The sequence below is a fragment of the Pteropus vampyrus genome, unplaced genomic scaffold, assembly GCF_000151845.1.
Source record: "Pteropus vampyrus isolate Shadow unplaced genomic scaffold, Pvam_2.0 Scaffold514, whole genome shotgun sequence".
In the NCBI taxonomy this organism is placed as follows: domain Eukaryota; kingdom Metazoa; phylum Chordata; class Mammalia; order Chiroptera; family Pteropodidae; genus Pteropus; species Pteropus vampyrus.
In genome coordinates, this window is record NW_011889295.1 from 204,875 (window position 1) to 230,994 (window position 26,120).

The window sequence follows — 26,120 nt, forward strand, 5'->3', positions numbered from 1 at the left end:
TATATTAAGTTTTTCATTCATATGAACAGAGCATAACTGAAAATGCGTCTCACAGAGCATTGGTCGTTGCCAATTTCATGTTGTCTTTATAGGATGAATTATAATAGATACCTAAAGTGATGCTATATTGCCGAATCGAAATGATATCTTAAGTCAAACATGTTTAATGGACTGTATTCAGAAATATGTAGACGAGAGCATACGTGCATTTTTTAATTTGGATTTTTTAAAAATTTCAAGTACATAAAGGCAAAACATGTTTCTCCAGCTCTGATGTACTGTTTTCCTTGTGCTGTATTTTAAATAGCAGTTATGTACGTAGCCATCCGTCTTCTGTGGATCATAAACTGCTTAGTGGTGAGCCACATAGGATGCATGCTTGGCCGCGTAACGGAGTATGGCAGTCATAAGTGACCCGACTCGGAAGTTCTCTGTGGCAGCTCTGAGTGCGCCCAGCCGCACTGTGTCAGTTTCATGATCTGCCCTCATCGCTTGGAGTTTATAAAGTGCTTTTCAAGGTGGCACTTAATGGGTCGGAAAATATAATAAGAGCCACAAGCCGAATGTCCTGAACCAAGTCCACCAGTCTCTATGTGACCTTGGTCCTTACTGTGGGGTGTTATCTAATCTGTCTCTTACCCACAGGACAGCTCAATGGCAATTTTTTAATTTTAATAAAATTCTCAAAGGAAAGGATTATGCACATTAACGTAGGATCATCATTTCATCATTCTTAAGGAAATAGTCTGTATGTAGGACGATAGTAAATACTGCACATTGCAGAGGAGGAGGGGACGATATAAGGAACCAAATGAATAGAGTTTTTTTTTATGTAAGTATGGAAATGCTTCTGTTAGTAAAAGATATTTTTAAACCTATGATACAGGGGACAACATTTGTAACATACAGAGAAGAATTAAAACGTCTTTATTTTTCAAGAGCGCGTCCAGCCCATTGAGTAAGATAACCCTGTGCCTTTACAAATGGCCACCTCATAGAAGAACGGACACGCAGCTGCCCGGTGAGCACACGGACGCAGACAGTGCACACTGTTCGGCGCCTCACATTGGTGAAGGACCGACGCTGCCCATTCTCGGCAAGGCTGTTGGAGAACGCACCCTCACCCCTTGCTGGCGCCACTGTGACTTGGCACAGCGGGCTCGGAGGACAGTGCAGCAGGGGCTCTCTGCCCAGCGGGCCACCTCCTAGGAATCAGGCCTGCAGGACCACACAGACTGGCACAGCATGGGCACTCGGTGTTTGTCACAGCGCAAAGTTAGAAACAACCTAAGCATCCACAGGACGGGGTCAGTGAATAAACGAGGGAACACGGTCACCTGATGCAGCAGCGTCTGGCTGTTAAGGTGACACAGTGCTGCCGTCGTGTGGGAAAGCTCCATGCACGTGTGTGTGCGTGTACATCCACCCTGCATGTGTGTGTGCGTGCGTGCGTGCGTGCACACGCGTAAAGGAAATCTGGGCAGGCACGTGCTCAGGTGCACAGTGCTGCTTCTAAGGAGGGTGCAGTTGTATTTGGGGGCCTTCAACTCTTCCGTTTTTTCCCCCACATCGTATACCTTTATGATTTAGATTTATTACAATGATTCTGTAATTTTTTCTTAATCATTTAATTAAAAAAAGTAGATAAAACCTTTTATTCAAAATTTAAAGCCTCGATTCTAAAAATCAAAATAAAAATGTAGGTTCATACAATGCACACCCTTATTCCTAAAGAATTTATTCAGTGAAATGATGTACATACCACGTGAATGACATGAGAAGTCACGTTCAACTTATAAATTTAAAGAAATGTTAAGAAGTAACTCCTAGAATTGGGCATTTTAGTGAGTTCTCGTTTTTTTGTGATGCTGCTGCCAGTGTGTCAGCCGCCGTCTTTCTCAGTATTCTGTTCCTTCTCGCTCGCTGGAAAGGTGCCCCCGAGATCCTTCCGGTGTTGCTCACCTCCTTCGCCGCCTCCTTTCCCCTCCCGCACAGCTGCTTAGGAAGTCTGTGTTCACCGTATGCTTAATAACCGCTTTTCCCCTCCAAGGAAGGAAGACTTTCAGCAGTTCAGGCAGAAGCCGCGGGCGCGGCGAAAGGCCCTGGCAGTGCTCGCTGCGGGGCGGGAGGGGCAGGGGCGGCATCCCCGGGGCAGAGGCTCATCACAGGCTTTCCCGGTGTTCTGAGTTTGAGCTTCATGGTGTAGAACTTGGTTATTTTGCTTGAAGTTTGGATATCAGCATCTTAGGAATGAAGAAGCTTGGACGGTATGATGCAGGAGATGTGCGTGTTCTTTGCTGTCTAAGCTCACAGCTCTCCCTGCAAACGAGGCGGTTCGATCTTTGTCTTTATAGGTAAATAAACAGTTGTTCAGAAAGAACCGCTGACTCGAGGTCCAGCGCCGATTTAGTTATTCGTTTACCAAACAGTGGTCTGCGAGCCTCGGGCACCAGATACTGCACTAGGTGTCAGGGACCCCCATGGGCAGGGTCAGTCTGACCTTCGAATATCTGACGCGAGGGAAGCGCGCTGTCCAGAGCCTCGGGTGTTCCGGGAGGGGCTCCGGGAAGGAGGCCGTGCTCGAATCGAGCTTGGAAAGATTGAAGAACGATGCTTCCACCAGACGGAAGAGCATCTCTAAGGGGCAGAACGTGTGAAGGCAGCATGGCGTGCCCACGGAGATACAGCGTGCGGCCACGCGGGGTCAGGGAACGGCAAGGACTGGAGAGTGTGCCGAAGGCAACGCGAGCCGTCTGGAGGCGGAGGGAGCTGATGGGGCCGAGTTCAAGGGCAGACGCGAGGAGGGACGTTTTGGGCAGACAGTACATGTGACCACACCGGGGGCATTACCGAGGAGCTGCCTGGGAAGGCGTCAGAGACGTGGGTGGTAGGCGGACACCTACCTGCCTTTACCCCCATCCCACAGACGCACCTAAAGATGTGGGTTAAGTGCTTTGTGGGTTAAGCCCAGGTGCTGGCATTTCATCCTAAAAGCTGTGGAGAGACTCACGTTTTAAGCAGGGGAGTGACTTGATGAATTTATATGTGTAGAAGATGATTCTGGTAGTAACGAGCTTTCTGGATTCATCCAGATAAAAGAGATTAAACCAGCGGTTGCCATGCTGCCTGCTTTACAAGAGCAAGGGTGAGGAGTGTCGCCCCAGTCACTGAACAGAGGCTTGACCTTTGCTGTGACGAGACCAGCGGGAGCCAGTCACTGCCCAGAGGGATGGGCCCGCCGGTCGTTGGCGGGAGGCGACCGCGGTGGGTGGAGGGCTCGCAGCGTGCTCTGGACGGCCGCTCTGGCTCCTGGGCTCCTCTGCCACGTCCGTCCCTCGGGAGGCCGCCCCTTCGTGCGTCTGCGTCTGCGCTTCTGTGTGTTTTCTGCACAGGTTTGGGTGACGCTGCTCATGAGCATGTTCGGTCCTTGGTCAGAGTGCTGACCTTGACCGGAAGAGAGCCTCATGTTCTGGAGCCTCCTGGAAGGACATCTCCCCCCAGGTTACCACCTGAGCGCGCTGTTTCCGTTAGGCAGGACCTCGTCACCATACGCGCCTGCTGCCAGTTTACGTTTGTTACAAATACTGAGAGTGAAACCAGAAAGCCTGAAATAGCATCAGCTTCCTTTAAGAGTCGTGGCGGAAGTGCTGGGCCGCCACTCATCCTTCCCCCCGATTTCTGCACGTGATCTTTTCAGGAGTGGAAGGGACCTCACCATTCTTTTTTTTTTTTTTCCACAGAAGGCGAACGGGCTTTGCCATCGATACCAAAGTAAGTGCTGCCTCGTGCATGTTGTTGCTCCCTGTGCTGGAAACTGCCAGGAAATCACTGCGTTTTGTTATCCGCTTGCCTAGACGGTCAGATTTCCACATTCGACAATAGGGAATTAGCAGGTAGTTCCAGTAGGAAGTCGGTTGTAAGTCGCATGATGTATTTAGGTTTAATCAGGTATCTGCAATGAATTTTCCCTTTGTTGTAAGTTTGGAAGGGGCTTGAGACTCATCATCGTGATAATGCTGAGGAGGCGGTGGAGGTTACTTTATAGCCATCGCTAGTCTTTATAAGAACTTGAAAATAGGTACTGTTCTGGTTGTTTTCCAAGTAAGAAAATTGAAAATAAGTAATTTACATTAATTTTTTACTTGTTTGGTTCATAAATGTTGTAATAGTTACGTTGATCTATAAAATTTTAAAAATCGAATAGTGATGCCAGGAAAACTTATTTAATACCACCTCTGGTCTCGGCCAGTGTGCCCCGAGTGCGGGACCCAACGAAAGTGAGCCGTGGCCCGCGGACGTGCAGGCCAGTCCGCGCGTGCAGCCATGCGCTGAGTGACAGAGCTGCGAGCAGAGTCCCGGGCACCTGCAGAGGACGCGTTCCCCTGGGAGGCTCAGCACCCTCTCTGCCGTCCTCGCCCTCTGCCCCATCACCGCCCCTCGCTGTTTCCTTCAGTTCCGCTTCCTGAACCCATCAGGTCCGTCCACCTGCTGCCTTCCCGGGGTCCTTCCCCTGCTTGTGCCTATCGCTGTCCCCTGTCCGGGCTATCCAGTAGACTCCTGTGTCGGGGTCCCCAAGACCCCCCCAGGTTTCTTGGTTCTCTAGAAAGGACCCAGCATAGGATCACACTCACGGACGGCTGTCTTACAGCAGAGGACCACAAAGCAGAACCAGCACAGGGAGAAGGCGCAGGGATGACATCCCGGGGAGGCAGGGCAGGCTCCCAAGGGCCCTCTCCCGGCGAACTCGGGCAGGACACCCCTGCTTCCGCTAGCAGGAAGTTGCGATCACGTGTGAAGTGTCGCTGGCCCAGGAAGCCGCTAGAGACGCAGTGCCCAGGCGGTTGCCGGGCCTGGGAATGTGCAGACTCTGCCCGCAGGAGCCCAGCGTGAACTGCGTTCCTACGGACCGTTTGGGCACAGCGACGTCATTGTCGTGCCATCAGTTGGGGGCAGTGGGAACCCCCTGAAGTCCACATCCCCAAGGACAGCCTCAGAGGACAGCAGTCCGTGCCCACTGGGCTGACATTTACTGCTCACCTCTCTCCCTGCGCGTCGTTCTGTCCACTCGGTCCTACATTGTGAGGGACCTGTCTTCAGTCCAGCCCTCGCGAGGCTCGCCGTTGCTCTGGGGACGAGTGCCGGCCTCCCTGAGCCAGCTGGCAGGGTCCTGCGTGGCTGCCGCCCTGCTCGCCCGTCTAGCCTCATGCCACCGCTCCTCAGCCGCCCTGGCGTCCTTCAGGTGCTCGAGCACGCCACCCTCCTTTTCCCCACCGCCCCCTCGTCCTCGGCCGGGCCCTGCTCGCCTGGCTGGTGTCATCCTCGTCCCCTCCCCTGGAAACGTCCCAAGGCCCCCTGCTCCTGGGAGCATCCCTGCGTGTTTGCCCGTAACGCCTACTTCACCGTAGTGTGTCACACTTCACAGGGACTCTTTGCTTGTCCACACCCCTGTGGCCTTGTCGAAGGCCAGGGTCACGTGGTGTCGTAGACCTGACACGGACACAGTAGCTGTGCAGGTGCGTGGAGGGGTGGAGGAGGCCAGCTTGCTTCGAGCTGTTAGGCAGTGTGCTTCACAGGCTCAGCAATATTAATATTTATTAATGTCCCATATCAGGCCCAGAACTCATGCTCAGAGGACCTTCAGTTGTGGAGTCTTCAAGGGGTGACTTTGAAGTTTAAAACACAGGAATCTTAAGCATAGATGTAAAAGTGAGTGAAGAAGTTTGTAGGTTAGAAGTGGTCGTAGATACTAGAAAAACTGATCGAATAAAGCAAACTTTAACGGAGCAGCAGCTCCTGTTACCACTGTTGATCAGAGGGCAGCGAAATCCACACCGGAGTGAGTGGGATGACTCAGTGGCAGAGGCGGTGTGGCGAAGGGGACCCCAGTATGTTAGCAGCAGAATGTGGAAGCAGATGGTACCTTCTTACGAGTCTGTACCCTGTGACTCTCCCATGAATGCAGTTCAGAGGTAGCCGCGATGCAAGAGAAACTGATGATTTGTCAGAAAAGAACTTTTGTTAAACTTTTATGAAAAAGGTTTTTCACATATTTAGAAAATTCAATAAAAGTAACTCAATTCTGTGGCTTTGTACTATAATCATTCATTATACAGGGTTTTCAGTTGCACACTGAATCTTTCCAGTTCTCAAGAATGATTTTCATTCTAATATTTCCTAGTACGAATTCTACGTACTACAAAAATTTCTATTCGGTGCTTCTATAGTAAATGCTTATGTACCTGGAAAAAGTTTCCTTTTACAAAAAGATCAAAGTAACTTTGACATCTAAAGACGGTAGGGTGCCTTTATTCTTTGTGTTTTATTCTTTCCAAAAATTTGAAACTGAACTAAACTTGTGTATTTAAAACGTCACTAAAACCTTTGGTGAGACTTTTATGTGGGTCAACATGTAAAACACTAATGTCATTAAGCCATCTCCTGAAACAAGTGGCCGGGTACATTAAGCTCACCTTTTTCCAGTCTAAATGATGACACATGTGAATGTAGGGCCTGCTTTTTACACGTGCCGAGTTTAAGAAGGAACAGCTGGACAACAGTGTTTCAAATTATGTTTTAGAGAGCAAATTTCACTTCTAGGTGCTTCCCCCGCTCCGTTGCGTAACTCTGGGCAGTCCCCCTGCCGCCTGGCATTTAAACTTAGCGTTTTACAGAACCCGTCCACCACGTTCAGTGGTATTGCAACGTTTTAAGTCACTGTTACAAGTTGCTCTCTCAGAGCAGGTCAGCGTTACTTCAGTTGTCTGTCGTGATTTCTGATATTTAAAACGTGAAGGCAGGTGGTTATTTTAAGGGCTTTAAGTGGTAGAACCCGATTTTGTAAAAAGCCTGCGCTCTGGCATGTCAGCCCCCATGGGACACGGCCCGGCCCCCCCGACCGCCGGCAGTGCTGACGGAGGGAGCGGCGCCGCCTGGGCCTGAGAGGGTGGCATTCACAGCGGTGTGCATCTCTGTTGCAGGCTGGCCAACAGTGACAAGCAGGGCGTGCGGACACATGCGGTCTCCGTGTCAGGTAAGAGGCTCCTCGCAGACGCCGCAGAGCAGGCTGTGTGGGGGACGCACCCACGGCAGGTGTGGCAGCGGGAGCACCGTATGGCAGACGGCTGCTCGTGTGCGCGGTGGCGACGTCTCCTGGGACAGCTTGTCAAAGTCAAACGTTCCGACTGCCCACTTCGCATAATTTACCCTCATGAAATAGGCTTAAGTGTGGCTCGTAGACTTTTTCTCCACGAGCTGTATGCGTACGATGCCAGATGACTCGAGATTAGATAGAATTTCAAGTTGTTTTTCAATTTTACTGTCATGTCGATCGTATTTAGAGTGAAAATTTTTACTTTTGAAGTTGCCATTGTAATTTATCTTTGCAATTCAGCAGAATTTAACAGAATATACTTTGTATATTGTTTTCTGAAGTTCAAGATACGTGAAACATTTTTTAAACAGTTTTTGTTTTTCACAATTAACATAAAATGATGTTTGAATATTGCTGTTTTGAAAATATAGTTAGGATACTGGCATCAGCATTATGTTAACCCTTCGTTCGTGGGTGTGATGAGTGTGATGTACTTTCCGTGGTATGTTTTCAAAATATATGTGTCTTTTCCCCATAGAAAATGTGGAAAGCAGGAAAGGGGAGAAAAAGGAAAAAACATCTTCTTTGGACCCGTGTGTGTGTGTGTGTGTGTGTGTGTAAATGTGTATCTACGTGTGTATACATAGTACATGTGTGCCGTGTACACGCATATATAGGTATGCATGTATATGTATTCACACACGTACCCTGGTTTTAGATTTATGTGTTGCATTTCTAAAACATGGGGTAGCTTCCTCTGAACTCTAGTATCTGACCATCTGACTTACAAGAAACCTAATTCCTGTTAGTTTAATTTGCCTTGAGTTAGTTTTTTCTGCAATTAAGTTTGGTGCTTTTGCGCAGTCGGTGACTGGATTCTTCTCGTGTGCCAGAGCACAAATGTCATTGCTCATTGTTCTCTTATTCTGCACAAATGTCCCATAAGCTCCTCTCAAGAGATATTCATGTGCGTATTTAGATGCTTGGCAGAGGTACTCTGGTGGTGAACTAGTGTGTGACAAACATGTGTTGGCTAGTACGGCTTGAGTCATCGCCCGCTTCCTAACAGGGTGGCGTGGAGGGTTGAGAGCTGGAGGCCCAGCGGGCTCGGGGCTGCCGGCACTGTCTCAGACGCACCGTTAATCGGGGACGCTGCAGCCCCGAGACGTGCTCAGCCTTGGCGTTTGTAACCCATCCTCGTTCAGTCCTGGTGGGAGCGGGAGATCCCGCAGATGTGAGCCAGTCCTCGGGGAGCTTGTGATCTCCCTGGAGGGAGAAGGGCCACCACGTGCCAGGTGGTGGGGGTGCTGACCTAGTGGAGGGAGCACTCGCTGGGCATCCGGTAGAGCAGATGAGGCTTGAGCTGGCTGAGTACTTCATCCGTGTCTGGGTGTCGCCCACTGGACTAGGAGCAGCGTGAGGCGTGAGGCCCCGGCGTGCGGGTGAGCCCGTGTGTGCCCGTGTGTGCCCTGCATGTGCCCCACATGTGCTGCTGGTCGAAGGGAGCCAGGATGCCTGTCGGGCTCATCAGGGCTCTTCAGCCAGTGCTGACGTGAAACGGGTCCGTGTGGAACCTCCAGGTCTCGGGCCTCCTCTCGAGTCCCTGATCCCCTGAGTCAGTGTCCTCAGTTCTTCTGAGTTTTTTCTGGAACTGCTCTGGAACATCTCTCGCGGCCAGCCCTGCCTTTGTGCTCCTGCCTTTATCATGTCTTCCTACTCACCCCGTCACCAGAGGTGCAGATGTCAGTCCCCTCTCGATGTTCTGTGACTGACGGCCACCACGCTTACTTAAGGAGACGGGCGGTTGTGCGGTCAGAAGGTTCCAGGAATCGATTACGTCCCAGCAGATGAAGGGCGGCGCTCCCTCCCCCTCCCACATGCTTTCTAGCCGGATGAAATTGAGAACTTGCCCCGCTGGCCCCCTTCTTTCTCCTCGTCCTGCTTGAGCTATTGCATCGTGGGGTTTTCTGATCATCGCCCCTCAGAGTCAGCAGCACTGCCTCCCGGAGGGCCACCGCTCTGGTAACCAGGGGAGCGGGCAGAGTGCCCCGTGTCCAGTGGGTACCTCGTGCCGGCACTGGTTTGAGATCCCCGTCGCTCCGTCGTCATTCCGCCTACCGCTTGCTCACTCCAGGGGGCCGGACCCGCAGGCCTGGTGATCATCCATCTTCCACAGAGACTAAACAGGACACCTCGCCAGCCCAGCAAGCTCTGAAGGAATACCTGGAAAACCGGTCCTGTCACCAAGCCCCGAGGCTCTTTTTTTACCTCGCGACCTGCCCTGCACCCTGTGGGTGCGGTGAGAGTGGGGAGCCCCCCCCCCACGCCCCAGTGCCCGCGGGCTCTGCGTCTGCTTCCCGCATGGAGCCCGTGCCTTCTGCAGGCCGGTGGCTGGGGCCGCAGCGCCCTCCCCTGCACTGGCCGTGACTGTGCTCCTCTGCCACCTTCCACCTCCTCCAACCGCTAGCGAACCCCACGAGCTGGAAAGCACTCCGTTTTACATTTCCCATTTTGCACTGATTCAGTCAGCAGACACTGAGTGCCTGCTGTGTGCCAGGCACCGTTCTGGATACTGGGCACGGTCGTGAGCACAGCCGATCCCCCCCGTTACGGCACCGATGTCCTGTGGAGGAGACAGACCAGCGGCGCTGAGCTAAAGCAGTTACTTAAAATGTGGTCCGGGAACGTCGCCGAGCAGGTGACAGGCGGGCAGGTCCCTGCGTGAAGTGAGAGGCGGAGACTGCAGGCACTAGGGGCCCGTGAGCACTGGGCCCCGGAGCGGGAGCTGGGCGCATCCAGCGCAGCCGAGGTGGCAGAGGGTACAGGCTAGGAGCTGCGGCAGGCAGGGTCGGAAGGAAATGCAGAGGGTCAAACAAACTCGTCAACAGCGGAGCCACGACTGGAGCACGGTCGGTTGTGCCCCCCGCTCTGTCGCCTTGCAGGACCTCCTGAAGGGCTTCACCCCAGTACGAGGGCAGGGAAGTGAGGTTGCCTGACGCCCACTTCCGTCCCCACCCAAGAGGGTCTTCTCTGACCATCAAAGCCAGGTTCAGACGTCACTGCTTCCTAGAGGCCTTTCCTGACTACGCCAGCCTCTTCTTCCCTGGAGCCCTCCAGCCCGCTGGACACCTCTCCAGCCTCTAAGTGGGTGTGACTGTCCCCTAGACCACCCCCCACCCCATCACAGGAAAAGGCCCGTTCCGTTTGCTCTCGTTTATCGCCTGGGACCTATGTGCTTGGCAGTGTTTTTAAATGCATCGGTGTGAGCAGGGCCTGGGCCTGTGTGGGACTTAGACGCGTGCCCTCAGGTAGCCGGAGCCCAGGAAGAAAGGCAGGACGCCTCAGCGCTGGCGAGCACGTTGACGGTCACTGTGCGCTGTGAACCATCCTGGGCACTTCTAGGAGGTTTTAGGCCAGGAGCGCGGAGGCCCGCAGCGGGAAGGATGAGGGTCTCCATCACTTCCCTGGCCGGTAAGTCAGCTGAGTGTCTCCTTACGTGCCGGAGACGAGACACCGGGCTCTCCACGTTTCAGTGCAGAGGAAATGCCGTTAGTTAGATCTTCTTCAGTAAGGTCAGTTACAGTTGATGTCAAGTGCATGGAGAGTTTATCTTGGAAATCTAGACAAGGTTTCTCTAAAAATAAGTAAGGTTTACAGAAACATCTTACCAAAACATGTATTTCCTTGGGCACATTGTTCCGAGGGCCTGAAGTGATTATTTTAGCCGAATCAGTTTTGAGGAAACTCGTGCTCATAGAACTCAGGAAGGCCGGTGCATGTCGCAAGGGGTCTGCACATGTGGTCAGGGAGGGAGGGAGGCCGGATCCGGACGGGCCCTTGAGTGAGAACCCCCAGGAACGCAGATATTTGCAAGGAGAAAATCAGTGAATGAGGCTTAATTGTAAGTGTTTTGAAGGAATCAACTGGTTTGGTTTGGTTGGTTTCGTGTTTTAGTATTTTGTTTTATTAAACCAGGCCCTCAATCAATGAGTAAAGCCTCAGGCATGACCAGAGCTGAGGCTCAGCTGGGGTGCTGCTGTGCTGCTGCTCCGTTGTCACGGGGCCCTTGCCGGACGCCTGGGTCACACGCGACGAGACGACAGGTGTCAGCAGCTTTTCTGTCGCTTCTCTGATGGGGAGGCCAGCGTGGTGGCCTTTCTCTGCCGGGCACGCGCTGCTCGGAGGCCTCTGCTGAGCCCTTGAGGACGCACACACGCACCTGTTCGGTCACCCAGTGGTGGTCGCACTTTTTCTGAGGGAGGGAGTAAAAAATTATTTTTTACTTTGCAACAGATTCTTCTGGTTTAGTTCATAATCGAGAGCAAACGGAATGGGCCTTTCAGCATCATTCCCATTACATGAAATTACTTTTAGGTTTTTCAAGTTAGTGGGTGACATTTGCTCTAAACTAAAATATGCGTAGCAAGATGGAACATGTTCTTTCCGTTAAGCTGCTGCATCACAGGTCCTCCGACCACTTTCTACGTGCAGAAGCAGTTTGTAAACCGTGAGGTTCTGGGAAATGTGGTCCGGTGGCGTGTACGCAGTCCACATGTTACTGCCTTTTTTCTCTTTTTGTCCATGGCCTCTGAACCAGGTCTGTTAGTCACTGTTAGGTCACTGCTTTGCACGTAAGTAGTTACCTACGAATGAGGCTCAGATTACAGCCGGCACATTCACAGGCCACCTGGTGTAGACGTCAGGACAGTCTTCTGCAGTGTCTCCACTCACAGGTGAGGGGTGCGGCTCACAGAGACGGTGTCCCTGCCCGGCTCGCATCGCAGCCAGAGGAGGGAGCCTGGCCTAGGCCTGGCCTTGGGCTCCAGGACCCCTTGCCTCTCCTTAGCCCACGCCGATGCTTTCAGGAAGCCGGATGGTGTCCTGGGAGAAAGGGAGCAGTGCTTGGAGGAGGGCGTGGCTCCAGCATGGTCCCCATTTGTGGGGACAGCACAGGATTGAGTCACTTCTGACACGTTAACGTTCGAAAGTCTGCCTTCTTTTCGGGTTTGAAGGCGCTGCTTTACATCCCAGGCTCAGTGTTGACAATGCTGTGATTTACGAGGTCGTCTGTCTGCTGTAAGCTTGATTTAAATGGCAGCTTTCAGGAATTTTTAAAAAGTGTCCCAGTTTAGAGTATTGTCACCTAGTACGTGCAAGGTTACTTTCTGTAAATTATATGCTGTATGACATAATTTAATCAAATCAGTGCTCCTGATCGTTGGTGTGTTCAGAGTGGTAAGTATCATCCGATGCTGTTGGCCGGTTCCCAGCACCTGGCTTGCCGGAAGTTCTTCTCCCTTCAGCGGTGGGAGGCTGACAGTTGTCCCTGGGCGGGGAGAGACAGGATGGCTGACCGTGCCGTGGGTGAATACAGAAGCGACTGATCAGACTGCCCCACTGTGCGCCTCCTTTCCCCCGGCCCCCCTCTCTCCGCATCCCCCCCCTCCGCATCCCCCTCTCCGCATCACACCATTTGAATGCTCTTTGCCTCTTAGGATCTGAGGGTGCAGCTGAATCCCATCCCTCTCCTCTCTGGTTTCGAAAAGAGTTGAGAAAAATACTCTGGCATCCCATAGATACTGAAGCGTCCACGGCACACATTGTAAAGTAGTACCCTTGAATTGAACTTGACCTCTCAGTGGCAGGCACGTTGCATACACCCAGAGGGCCCCTGGCAGGGAGTGGCTGGAGACACTTTCCCATGAAAAGGAGCCCAGGTGAAAAGCAGAGCAGTAATAAGAACAGCACAAATTCACAGAGGATATTGTCTTCTGCAGACTCTCCCCGGCCACACAGAGAAGCCCAAGCATCATCTCGCTATGTATAAAAACAAATATTGCTACTATCAAAAGGCCCTGTTATTTATTTCCTTTACAGAGAAAAATTTTAAAGGACAGTTCAAAACTTTTAAGCTATAAATTCTAGAATTTAATCTTGAGGCTCCCCTGCCCCCCAGTGTGTAGCCTGTTGTGGCTGCAGAATAATTGTGTAATTTATTAAAATCTAGCTGCATGAATCAGGACAAAAATATTTGATACTTTTACAAGCAAGAAATCGTATGAATGAATGAATATTATTAAGCTTTTGAATGTTTAATTTTTACAACTTTTTATCATGGGGAATTACAGACATACAGCGTAAAGAGAACGGAACTGTGTGATGATCTCCAGGTGCTCATCACCCAGATTCGGTGCCTCCACCCCATTACAGAAACACACGTTCCCCAGTAATCGTAAAGTGTCTAAGAGTCAGGTACGCAGTGCTGGTTGACCTTGGTTTCCTGCGTCTCCTGTCTCCTCCTAAGTCTGTTCAGTAGGACTCTATTTTTCTTTTCCCTGATTGCAATTTATCTGTTGAAGAAATTGTGACATGCTGTCATTCCCTATCTACCCTCTGGATCTGGCTGATCACATCTCTGTGATGTCGTGTCGAGTGCGTTCCTCTCAGGCCCCTGTAGTCCTGCATCTCCTGCAAGCTAGTTGTTAAGATTGAGAGAAGTTTGATCAGTCAGGCTCAGTGATTTTTTTAAAGACTATGTCATGGGAGATGTGATGTGACGTCTGGCTGTGTGTCTCTGTGACATTAAGATGCATTGGTAGATTTGGTCAGTCTGCGATGCAGCCACTATAGAGATCCTGTGAGCATTTCACCTGATGGCTTCGGCAGCTACTGATGTTCACGCCTAGATTTCGTTCGGGGCCGCAGACCGGCGACAAGCGAGTTCTGTCGTTCCTTCGTCAGTCGTTTAGCTGGAATACTTCTAAAGACAACTTTCCCTCGTCCGCTGCTCAGTTACCCTAAGGAATGGTTCCTTCTGGAAAGACATGGAAACTGCCTCATTCTTTCCCTTTATTCACCAGTTTTTAAGATGAGGCGCTGCCTCGCTAGCCACACGTCGTTCTGTGGCATGTTCTCGTTCGAGCATCATGGGGAAGGCCTGGTTTTGAACGTGGTTGAGGCTGGACATTCCCACGACCCCCCAGCTGGATGATTTGCTAGGAGGACCTTTTCTCAGAACACGTGGCTCGGGCAGAGTTCAGCATCGTCAACACTCAGCAGTCCGAGGAGGGAAGCAGAGCTGAGTTCTGGCCAAAGGGGGCCGTCGTTTCCCTTGCGTAGCCGAAGGCGACAGAAGAAGACCGGTCCACTGGGACCGACCGCGTCGGGCCTCGGTGTCGCCTTAAACGTTGTGGGGCCTGCAGCATCCCGTTCGAGACGTTTCTGGACTTTCTGTTCACCTCCACGTTCCTCCGCCCCTGACATGCCGATCACGTCCGTGCGTTGGGCCGTCTCCCCGGGCCCACGCCCGACGTCCTGATCTTTGTGGCGGGGTCCCTGTGGGTCTGCAGTGAAATTTTCATGCCGCCTGTGTCTCTTCTGCCATGTGTGTCACCGCCGCAGAGCTGTGTCATGTGTCCCTTGTCTGACTGTGCTTTAATTTGTCTCGTCGCCGTCACCGCACAGGGACGCTGCTTCTCCATCTCCTCACTGAGCTGCGAGCTCCGGGGGGCGGTCTGCGATGGGTCTCGTCGATCCAGTTGCATTTCCGATGAGTTTCTGGGAAGTGAGCGGGGGCGGGGATGCATAAATGATGCTCGTGGTAGGCGCTTTGGAACCTGCATGTTCAGACATCCTCATCACCAGGTTTTTATGTTCAGGTGATTTATTTAAGGTGCATTTGAAGGTCTGTGAGTCCGTCTTTGCTGATGATTGGGGGGAAATGACTCATAAAGCTCTTTCACAAAGCAGGATCCGGTAGTTGCCTGCAATTTTTTTTTTTCATGGTCGAATGTTAGATGTGCCTTGAATTATTTATCGGTCTTTGTTTTTTGTCTTGTTTCATTTTGTTTTGGTTTTGTTATTTGTAAAGATACCTGTACCTCTACTTGGCTGGCTCCGAGGAGCTGGGAGACTTGTTACTGTCTTGCTAAAAGTTTGTTTCTAGCGCTAATCTTGCTAAAAGAGAAGATTGCATTTTAAAATATTAATGTGTTTTTAAAGCCCAAGTCAATCATAGTAAGAAATTGTGTCAGTAGTCAGATAAAATGTTGCAATTTTGTATGTTTTTATAGCTATACCTTAAAATGTAATGGAAGTTTTCTTTTGAATTGAAATAATGTTTCTGTTTTTCTCTCTTCTTCTCCTGCCTCTTCGTACAGGAGTCAGTCACTGCCAGCATAAAGTTAAGAAAGCCAGGCGCTTTCTCCCTTTGGTCTTCTGTGCCCACGACCCTCCCCCTGCGGGTACTGCCCTCACGTTCGCACAGCTCTCACTAACCACAGTGCCCGTGCCCGGACCTAACTACACGCTTGTAGCTGGCCCTGAGCAGAGGCACCTTTCCTGGGTGTTCGCGTGTGTGCTACCCGCTGCCCAGCAGCGACAGGGGTGCGGGTGTGCATACAGGTCTTTGGGCTCCTCTCCTGAGAGTGGACTTTCCTTTGCCTGTTTGCAGATTTGTACGTGCATGGCAGGGCAAGGAGGAGCTTCCGGTGCTATCATGGGTCTTAGTGTTGTATCCCGGGGGCCAGCGGATACTCCGTGTTCGCATTTGATAGAGCATGCGGCTGGATGAGGGGAATGGCCACGAGCCCCAGGGGGCCGCTTTTTCTGCTTTGGGGGCAGCTGTTCAGGGATGCCGTAGCCAGGCTACTTGGAGGGTTTTCCAGGAAAGCGAAGGTTATTTGTAATAATGGAAAAGGAATTTCTCCAAATGCTGCGTAAATATAAATGGAAACTTGACTTGTCATCAGAGCTTCAAGTGCCTTACTAACTGCTTAAGGGCTGGGCTCACCAGAGGAGCCCCAGCCGGGCCGGTCCCCTGGTCATCATTTAGCACACACACGACTGACTGGTAGTTTTCATTTCTGTCCAAGGGTTGAGGGGGATAGAAGCCATTTTTAACGTTTAACTGTGAGAGGCAGTCTAATTAATTTTGCTTAGTATTATGGAAACTGACTTAAACTCTAAAGTGCTGCTATGTAACTTTGTATAATGTGTTGACAGCTTAAAACTTAGCATAACGCCTTAAATCAAGTAAACATACTTACTGCTACAATCTTTCTTTTAGCTTTGAATTAGACTTTGGGGGGTAATTTTTTTGTTTTCCTTACACTTTGATTTACTTGTCATTTTAATAGTGTTTTCCCTCTCTCCCCTTCTCCCTTCCCTCTCTCTCCTTCCCTCTCTTCCTCCCCTGCCCCCTTTCTTTGCATGCCACCTGGATCTGCAGATGAAATTAGTGGGGACGGTAATATTTATTTTCACATTCATGTTACTGATATGAGATAATTATTTATTGATTTAATGTAGTTCAGTATTTCATGAAAGGCAAAATGTGGTTTTAAGCCGGCAGAACAAGTATGAAAGTGATGGAGTGAGCGGATGGTCTCTTAAAAATCGTTTGGGGCTCTGACATGGAAAGACTAGGTTTATTACATCTCAGTGGTAAATTTGAGTTGTATGTACTCATAGCGAATTTTCTAGATTTCATTATTAAAAACTTCGAGTTATAGAAAATAATGTCAAAATGTTATCGTTCAGCAAGATGAGTCCTCCTCGACAGCACTAGCTGGTGGAGATCCGTGTCCAGCTGCCCAGGTGCAGTGCTCACGTGTAATCATTCCTCGCGTGGGAGCCAGGCAGCGGAGAGGGGGGCTGAACGGCGGTTAGAGCCACAGCGACTGCTTAGAGAAACAGCAGCTGTAGTGGTAACGGTCCTTTTCCAAGCAGTTGGGGATCGCACTTAATAAATGAGAAATGTAAAAGTCACATTTAGTGTCTTATGTTTCTCGTCTACCTCGGGCACGGCCTGCGTGGAACTTTATACTGTTTTATCCTAAAGGAGTAAGATTGTTTAAAAGGAAGGGGGAGGGGCGTTTTTCCTCTCGTGATTAAATGGAAGGTTGACTCAGGCGTCACCTGTTCGTTGTGGTGAGCGGGTTGGTGACTTTGGCTTAGCGAGCAGAGCCCTCGCAGTGAAGGACCTTGACTCTGTGCCCTCGAGGATGTGCAGCTTCTCCGGGCACTTGCAGCAGGGGATTTGAGCTCATTTCTAGACGGAGCCCCTGGCCGTGGCCAGTGGGCAGCTTCACGGCGGGCGTCCGTGTGAGCAGGCCCCTCGTACCCGTGCCCGCTCGCTGTCCCAGCCCGGGTCCACCCTGCCACTGCTTTCGTCTTCACTGTCATGCCGCTGAGCAAACGGCGATCACCGGGCTGCGGGATGAACTAGCCCGCGGCCGCCGGATGAGGGGCAGGTCCCCGCCGCAGCCTCACGCTGCCCCCCGCCCCCCGCGCCGTCCTGGCTCCAGCCCACTCGCTGAGTCATCGTGAGCAGATTGCCTCGTGTCCTGCGTCCTCGGCTGTGAAAGGTCTCCGGGGCGTTGGGGGGATTGCTGCAACAGCCTGAGAGCTAGAGAAGTGGCTGCACGTCGTCGGTTGTCACCAATTGTGGATGAAACGAAGCACTTTCATGCCTTTTCCCCCACATTTGCATCTCCCGGTACAGGGCCCCTGAGCGCTGTTGTTCCCATCTGACAGGCGAGTAAGCCGAGCCTTAAGCACCCCATCACAGGTGTGGGCCAGCGGCCCGCCGCCCGGGGTCCACGGGCCAGACGCGTGCGCCACCTCCTGCTTTTGTGTTGGCCCTTGAGCTAAGAATGAGCGCTGCATTTCGCGATGGTTGGGAAATCAATAGTATCTGTGGCGTCAGCTACGCGAAGCGCACATCTCAGCACCCCCGAGTGAAGTTCTGTGGGGACAGCCACGCTGCCTTGCCGCCGAGTCGCTGTGGCTCTTTCTCACCCACTGGAGCGGGGACAGCAGAGCCGAGTGGTTGCATCCGAGACTGTGCGACCAGCCAGGTCCAAACTGCTCACTGCAGGAGAAGTTCGCCGCCCCCGGGCGGGGTCGTGCAGCCAGCTCAGGTCGGAGAGCTAGGCCAGAGCAGACCCTCCCCCGTCGGGGAACCAGCTGGCAGAGGTGCAGGTGTCCAACACCAGTGCCGCCAGGGGAGAAGGGCCACCGTTTCCTCCCAGGCAGGCAAAGGAGACACGGGACAGTCACCTTGTCTGCAGCCTCTGCCCTGGGAAGCTCAGCAGGGTGTCAGCACCCACACGTTTTTGAGCCTGGAAGTTTCCGTGGGGCTCTGTTTATTCACAGCCCAGCGATGCTGTTCCTCGTCCATGGAGGCCCCCTCCGAGCCTACAGACCGACCCCCTTCCCAGCGACCCCAGAAGCCTCAGGCTCGTTCTGCGTGCAGGTGTTTCCGGCGGCGACCCTACCGTGTGTCTTTCCACCTTGCTTTAAGACGGGAACTCAGTACTTTCTTAATTTCCGAGCTGTCAGTATCTGTCCTTTGTCTGTGTCTCCCTGTCACCACACGCTGTGATGCCAGGCCTTTCATATTATAATGTCGTCCAAGGTTTTAGAAGTCTCCATGTTTTTTTAATGTTTATTTTGAAATATTTAACTCACGGGCCAGGGATCCCAAGCCTGTCTCCCGAGTCCACAGGCCCAGATGGGCCTCCGCGTGAGCAGCCGCGGAGCAGGCTCTGCCCGTGGGGTGGGGGTCCCCGGAGTGACTCCAGGGGGACGTTCACGTCTCGCGAGGAGACGCGCTCATCAGCGTGAGGACGGCCGTGCGCTGGAGTGTTGTTCCGATACCAGCCCCCAGGGAGTGGCTTCGGGACCTCGAGAAACTTACATATCCCCCGGGCGCCTCAGTTTCCTGCCTGTGAAACAGGGATGATGATCACAGTACCACCTCGTAGGATTTTTTTCAAGGGTTAAATGACACTGTATGTCATTGTTTACAGCCGGGTCTGCGTATGGTAAGCTCTCGAGAATGCTCGCTGCCATCATCAGTACTAAGTGGAGGGTGCAGATCTGTGAACCTGTCTCCTGTTCTTGTTTTTCTTTGATCACGATTATTTGGGAGGCCCAGGCTGTTTCAGGCTGGGCTCCCAAGTTTTCAGAGGCCTGTGAGTATGTAAAAACACCTCTCCTATCTGTGTCATACTGTCCCGTAATCAAAAGCCAGGAAATTAAAATAGAGAATAGAACCAAGTCAATATCGAGAATTCTTGGAGAAATATGGCCAGTATTGCCATTCGCAAACACCTTCGGCGGTTCCAGTGGGACTTCAGTGCGTCCGCGCGCCCTCAGCAGTATTGACCCCGCTCCGTGAGAACCAGCTCAGGAAGGGTACGAGCTCCCACTTCTCCGTTCACATGACCCCTGCTGCACACGTCTACACGCCAGGTGTCATTACGAGTATTTCCCAGATAGCCTGGATAATCCCCAAAGGTTTCATATAGAATTCACATAGCATCGAAGGAAGAAGATTACAGGCTCTTTCTGGTGACTGTGAATTACTGAGGGGTACGGACTTGATTTTTCCCAGCTCAGGTTCGTGTGCTAGCCTGATGCACACTAGCTTTTTTATTTCTAGTGCCTCAGTATTTCAGAAGTTGGTATCTCCGCTGAGGGTTTTGTGGAAGGAGGCAGTCCCAGCAGCCATCATGGTCAGACAGACGGGAAGGCCGAGCCTCTCAACAGGCGGGGAGCCCAGCGCCCCCAGCGCCAGGTCCCCCCAGAAGCAAAACCTCATGCACTCGGCAGGGCCACCCTCAACTCACAGCATCTCCCCGAATCCTCGCAGCCACCCCCCAGGGATGCACTCCCATTCGACACATGAGGGCGCAGCTGAGGCAGAGACAGGCGCAGGGGTTTCTCGGGGTCAGGCAGGCGACCCCCACGCGTGTGGTCCTGCGCCTCGTCCCGAGTGCCACAGCTCTGCCCTTCGCTCCTCGGCTGTTCTTTCCCACATCGACAGGGACGCGTCCACTCACAATGCGTTCATTCTCTAGTTCAGCAGGTGTTTACGGAGCACCCACTCCGTGCCAGGCACACAGGGCTCCGCTCCCATGGGGACAAGTGGCTGACAAGGAACCAGGGACTGTCAGATGGTAGTGAAAGATACCCAGGAAAACAAAACAGGCAACGTGATTAAGAGTCATGGGTGTGGGGGGCAAATTAGTTTGAGGAGGGCAATACTGAACAGGTGACACTCTGGCTAAAACTAGAAATGGCTCTGAGCCAGCAGGAGCAGGCGGCTGGTAAGCCCTCCGTGAGACGTCCCCGCTTTGCTGTCGGGCAGTATTGTACCTTCTCCATCCAGGCGGCAGATACCGTGTTCCCTTACAAGGCTTACGAATGGGGACAGTGACCCTCCCCCATGGCCCTGTGACACTTTGGTGCCTATGGAGTTGCGTGGTCCCTAGCATCTCCTTAAGTGAGGAGCCAGGTGCAGGCTGGTCAGAGATCCTTGAGCCATTCTAGCGATAGGGCAGCTGGTGGGGGGAAGCAGGGCTGGGAGGTCCAGGGAGGTCTGGGCAGCTTTCATCCCGGAATGCGGCCACCTCGGCGTCAGCAAGTGCCTTGTCTGTCCCAAGGCCTGTGCTTTGTAGAGAAGGCAGGAAGGGAGCATCTGTTTGTGGCGATGCGGCCTCCGTCTTGCTAGCTCCCCAGGGGAGTGGTGTGCAGCCGAGCCTGCTGAGTTACTGACCGTCGAGAATGAAGGTCAGCGCACGTCCGCAGGCCCCTGGCGGGGCTCCCGTTGGCCCCCTGTGAGAGCAGATGCCGCCCTGCTTAGTCCTGTTTCTTACGTGTGCCAAGTGGCTCCCTTCCGTCTCCAGACTTCATCCCTCAGCATCTGTTAAGCCATCTTACACGAAAGCAAAGCTGTGGGCCTAGAACGTGACAATCGACTGTTCTTGGTGTTCAATGAGGACAGGATAATAGGGGAAAATACAGAAATAAAGAATGTAAAGTCTGAGGTTGGTTCGATTTTTTCTTTAATTCCGTACGTGATATTATTTATAAAAATGTAAGAATAATATAGATTATTTACTTGTCACATATAGTACTTATGGATACTTTTACTTGCTAAATGTCCTAAAAGAGTATTGATTTATTAACTTTACATTCCAGCGGCTGAAATTTTAGTGATGATTACAAATTAAGAAACGAATTCTCCCAGGAGCTCTGAGATTTGATCTCAATCATTATCATAGCCATACGTGGGATGATTGAATCCTAGAGTCTGTAAACCGTATTTAGTCTCTTTGTTTGGTTTGTAGAATTTTAACATCCGAATGAAATAATAGTGGCATCACCGAAGAAAGAACTTTTAGCTTTTGGTTTCTCTGGGTTTCCGGTGGCTGCCGGCTGCAATTTTCAGAATGGCCTCTGTCCACGCGGTGACTCAGGCAGGCCCGCCTCCCTCCCCCACACCCCCTGCCCAGCGCCCAGGCCCTCTGCACAAGCACCCAAGGGTGTTCCTTTTCCCAGATTTTCCGTGTGATTGTTACTCAAGTGAGTGATGGTTTTCTTCACGTGGGTTTCTCTCCCATTGATGTGGGTTTTTAACAAACGTTTCATTATGGGAAATTCAGGCATAGACAGAGAAACTAGGATAACGCACCCCACCTACCCATCACAGGTTTCACGGACGGTCCTGTTCCCTTGGTCTCCCAGCGCCCCTCCCCTCCCCCTAGAGTACCTAGCGGCGAATGTCATACTGCTTCACCTGTACGTGTGTGTCTCAAAGGAAGGGGAGAACCCCTTTGAACACAGCCATGTCATCCACTGAAAAAATGTTCCAGTGGGACTTCAGTGCGTCCGCGCGCCCTCAGCAGTATTGACCCCGCTCCGTGAGAACCAGCTCAGGAAGGGTACGAGCTCCCACTTCTCCGTTCACATGACCCCTGCTGCACACGTCTACACGCCAGGTGTCATTACGAGTATTTCCCAGATAGCCTGGATAATCCCCAAAGGTTTCATATAGAATTCACATAGCATCGAAGGAAGAAGATTACAGGCTCTTTCTGGTGACTGTGAATTACTGAGGGGTACGGACTTGATTTTTCCCAGCTCAGGTTCGTGTGCTAGCCTGATGCACACTAGCTTTTTTATTTCTAGTGCCTCAGTATTTCAGAAGTTGGTATCTCCGCTGAGGGTTTTGTGGAAGGAGGCAGTCCCAGCAGCCATCATGGTCAGACAGACGGGAAGGCCGAGCCTCTCAACAGGCGGGGAGCCCAGCGCCCCCAGCGCCAGGTCCCCCCAGAAGCAAAACCTCATGCACTCGGCAGGGCCACCCTCAACTCACAGCATCTCCCCGAATCCTCGCAGCCACCCCCCAGGGATGCACTCCCATTCGACACATGAGGGCGCAGCTGAGGCAGAGACAGGCGCAGGGGTTTCTCGGGGTCAGGCAGGCGACCCCCACGCGTGTGGTCCTGCGCCTCGTCCCGAGTGCCACAGCTCTGCCCTTCGCTCCTCGGCTGTTCTTTCCCACATCGACAGGGACGCGTCCACTCACAATGCGTTCATTCTCTAGTTCAGCAGGTGTTTACGGAGCACCCACTCCGTGCCAGGCACACAGGGCTCCGCTCCCATGGGGACAAGTGGCTGACAAGGAACCAGGGACTGTCAGATGGTCGTGAAAGATACCCAGGAAAACAAAACAGGCAACGTGATTAAGAGTCATGGATGTGGGGGGCAAATTAGTTTGAGGAGGGCAACACTGAACAGGTGACACTCTGGCTAGAACTAGAAATGGCTCTGAGCCAGCAGGAGCAGGCGGCTGGTAAGCTCTCCATGAGACGTCCCCGCTTTGCTGTCGGGCAGTATTGTACCTTCTCCATCCAGGCGGCAGATACCGTGTTCCCTGACAAGGCTTAAGAATGGGGACAGTGACCCTCCCCCATGGCCCTGTGACACTTTGGTGCCTATGGAGTTGCGTGGTCCCTAGCATCTCCTTAAGCGAGGAGCCAGGTGCAGGCTGGTCAGAGATCCTTGAGCCATTCTAGCGATAGGGCAGCTGGTGGGGGGAAGCAGGACTGGGAGGTCCAGGGAGGTCTGGGCAGCTTTCATCCCGGAATCCGGCCACCTCGGCGTCAGCAAGTGCCTTGTCTGTCCCAAGGCCTGTGCTTTGTAGAGAAGGCAGGAAGGGAGCATCTGTTTGTGGCGATGCGGCCTCCGTCTTGCTAGCTCCCCAGGGGAGTGGTGTGCAGCCGAGCCTGCTGAGTTACCGACCGTCGAGAGTGAAGGTCAGCGCACGTCCGCAGGCCCCTGGCGGGGCTCCCGTTGGCCCCCTGTGAGAGCAGATGCCGCCCTGCTTAGTCCTGTTTCTTACGTGTGCCAAGTGGCTCCCTTCCGTCTCCAGACTTCATCCCTCAGCATCTGTTAAGCCATCTTACACGAAAGCAAAGCTGTGGGCCTAGAACGTGACAATCGACTGTTCTTGGTGTTCAATGAGGACAGGATAATAGGGGGAAATACAGAAATAAAGAATGTAAAGTCTGAGGTTGGTTTGATTTTTTCTTTAATTCCGTACGTAATATTATTTATAAAAATGTAAGAATAATATAGATTATTTACTTGTCACATATAGTACTTATGGATACTTTTACTTGCTAAATGTCCTAAAAGAGTATTGATTTATTAACTTCACATTCCGGCGGCTGAAATTTTAGTGATGATTACAAATTAAGAAACAAATTCTCCCAGGAGCTCTGAGATTTGATCTCAATCATTATCATAGCCATACGTGGGATGATTGAATCCTAGAGTCTGTAAACCGTATTTAGTCTCTTTGTTTGGTTTGTATAATTTTAACATCCGAATGAAATAATAGTGGCATCACCGAAGAAAGAACTTTCAGCTTTTGGTTTCTCTGGGTTTCCGGTGGCTGCCGGCTGCAATTTTCAGAATGGCCTCTGTCCACGCGGTGACTCAGGCAGGCCCGCCTCCCTCCCCCACACCCCCTGCCCAGCGCCCAGGCCCTCTGCACAAGCACCCAAGGGTGTTCCTCTTCCCAGATTTTCCGTGTGATTGTTACTCAAGTGAGTGATGGTTTTCTTCACGTGGGTTTCTCTCCCATTGATGTGGGTTTTTAACAAACGTTTTATTATGGGAAATTCAGGCATAGACAGAGAAACTGGGATAACACACCCCACCTACCCATCACAGGTTTCACGGACGGTCCTGTTCCCTTGGTCTCCCAGCGCCCCTCCCCTCCCCCTAGAGTACCTAGCGGCGAATGTCATACTGCTTCACCTGTACGTGTGTGTCTTGAGGGGAGAACCCCTTTAAACACAGCCATGTCATCCACTGAAAAAATATCAGTGACAGACGTTAACTAAACTTTCGGTGCAGATCAGCTTGCACCATATGCATGTATCACGTCAGTATGTTGTCACCCTAAACTCATACAGTGTCACGTATCGGTGATATCTCCATAAAACCGCAAAAAGAAAGCAGGCGAGGAGAGGGCGGGGATTTGCCAGCAGTGACCCCTTGCGTCGCGGTGGCAGTTGTGAGGTTGCTGTGTCACCGAAAGGGACACGCGGAAACCCTGGGACGCCTTCCTTGTCTCAGGAGAGAACTCACTGTTTGCTCTCATTTTCTTCTTGGTGGCTCTTTTACCTTGTTGACATTAACGTATGCTCTTCAAACACCTGAGTGAAGAATTTAACGAGATAAATTCCTGGGTTGCTTTCGCCCTGAACAAGTGAAATAGAATAGCCCAGTTAATCTCCTCAAAAATTGGGCTGCCATTTTCGTTTTCCAAAGGAGAGCATTTAGACGATGCTGTAGAGTCTCAGGAATAATGCCAGATATACCGTGTTTTTGAGATACCGGTCGTGTTTGGAGACCTCCCCGCAGACGGTGGCGTGCGTGTCAACCTGTGTCGGTGTGGTCGAGGCAGAGGCGAGCAGCCAGTGCAGACGGGTGGCTGTCAGTCACCCACGTAGTCGTTGCTTTCTGTCTTCCACAAGGGCCTTCTGTGTTAGCGCTGTTTGCTCTGAGAAACAAGCCTGTGTCTTTTACCATAGGACCGTGATGTCACTTTTATTTCCATAAATGACTCATGTGTGAGCAAAAGTTGAGTAAAAGTGTTTTAAGAATATGACAGCATAGTAGGGAATTTAAGCAGATCGTTTTGCCTTTCAAATTACGTTAAAAGCCAGGAGGTCAAATATGTAACGTCTTCCAACATATTTGTTTCCTTCTGTACAGAAACAGACGATTATGCGGAGATTATAGATGAAGAAGATACTTACACTATGCCCTCAAGTAAGTACACTGGTTTCGCTGTCGTTCAGATTTGACAGTTTTAACTTTTAAATATCTCGCATTTAAAAGTTTTACATATTTATTGTCTTTTTAGAACTATTTTTAATACCTCATTGAGTGCGTAACGGAAATATTCTTTTCAACCTTCAGAATTCTGTATTTTAAGTGCCTAAAACTCAGTAGTAAGTTAGTTTAGTTACAGGACTTTGGTCAGCTTGCTTTCTGGGTCTGTGGTAGTGCGACCTTCATTGATTAGGGTATTGTTTTCTCTGTGGAAAGGAGCATTATTAAAGTTAAAATGAACTCCCGTATCCAGTTTTGAATATGTGCCGGGTGGACTTTCCCCTCGACTGGCTGCTCACGGAGGGGCCGGGCGGCTCCGGTGGGCAGTACGGGGGCATAGAGCCCCCCACGACCTTCCCACCGCCCGGGACCCCCCATGACCTCCCCAACGCCTGGGACCCCCACCACCCCCTTGCCACCTGGGCCCCCCACGACCTCCCGCCGCCCAGAATGCCAGCACGCCCCTTCTCCCTGCGGCACTGCTTCTCAGTTGGGGACAGTCTGGAAGCCCCAGGTCCTGCGCTGGAGCGTGTAGTCCCGAATCTTGAATTGGAGACTCCCTCGAAATTTCATTCACAGAAAAAATTTGTAAACCTGCCTCTTAAAGAGGCCCAGTTCCAACTCCACCTCGCAGCCTGGCGGCCTCGGTAACTCGGCACCGGATGCCCAGGTCTCAGTAGAGCTTGACGTGTTCGTGACATAAACGGTGGGGTGCTGTGCCCTGTTGAGTAAATATTTTAAGGTGCTTGAATTTAGATTTACTTCCTCAGTACACACTGAGGAAGATGTTACCGAAACAAAGAGAAGCAGCCCGCCCCGCTCAGGCGTG

General features: G+C 51.6%; 1 protein-coding gene across 1 annotated transcript in view; it reads left to right on the forward strand.

Annotated features, from left to right (window-relative positions):
• The window catches only part of PTK2 (protein tyrosine kinase 2), a 179,194-nt gene that overhangs the window by 94,401 nt on the left and 58,673 nt on the right, over nt 1-26,120 (forward strand). The window contains exons 13-15 of the mRNA XM_023524973.1: nt 3,741-3,771; nt 6,978-7,030; nt 25,172-25,228. Coding sequence (XP_023380741.1) covers nt 3,741-3,771; nt 6,978-7,030; nt 25,172-25,228 — 141 coding nt within the window. The remainder of the gene's footprint in view (nt 1-3,740; nt 3,772-6,977; nt 7,031-25,171; nt 25,229-26,120) is intronic.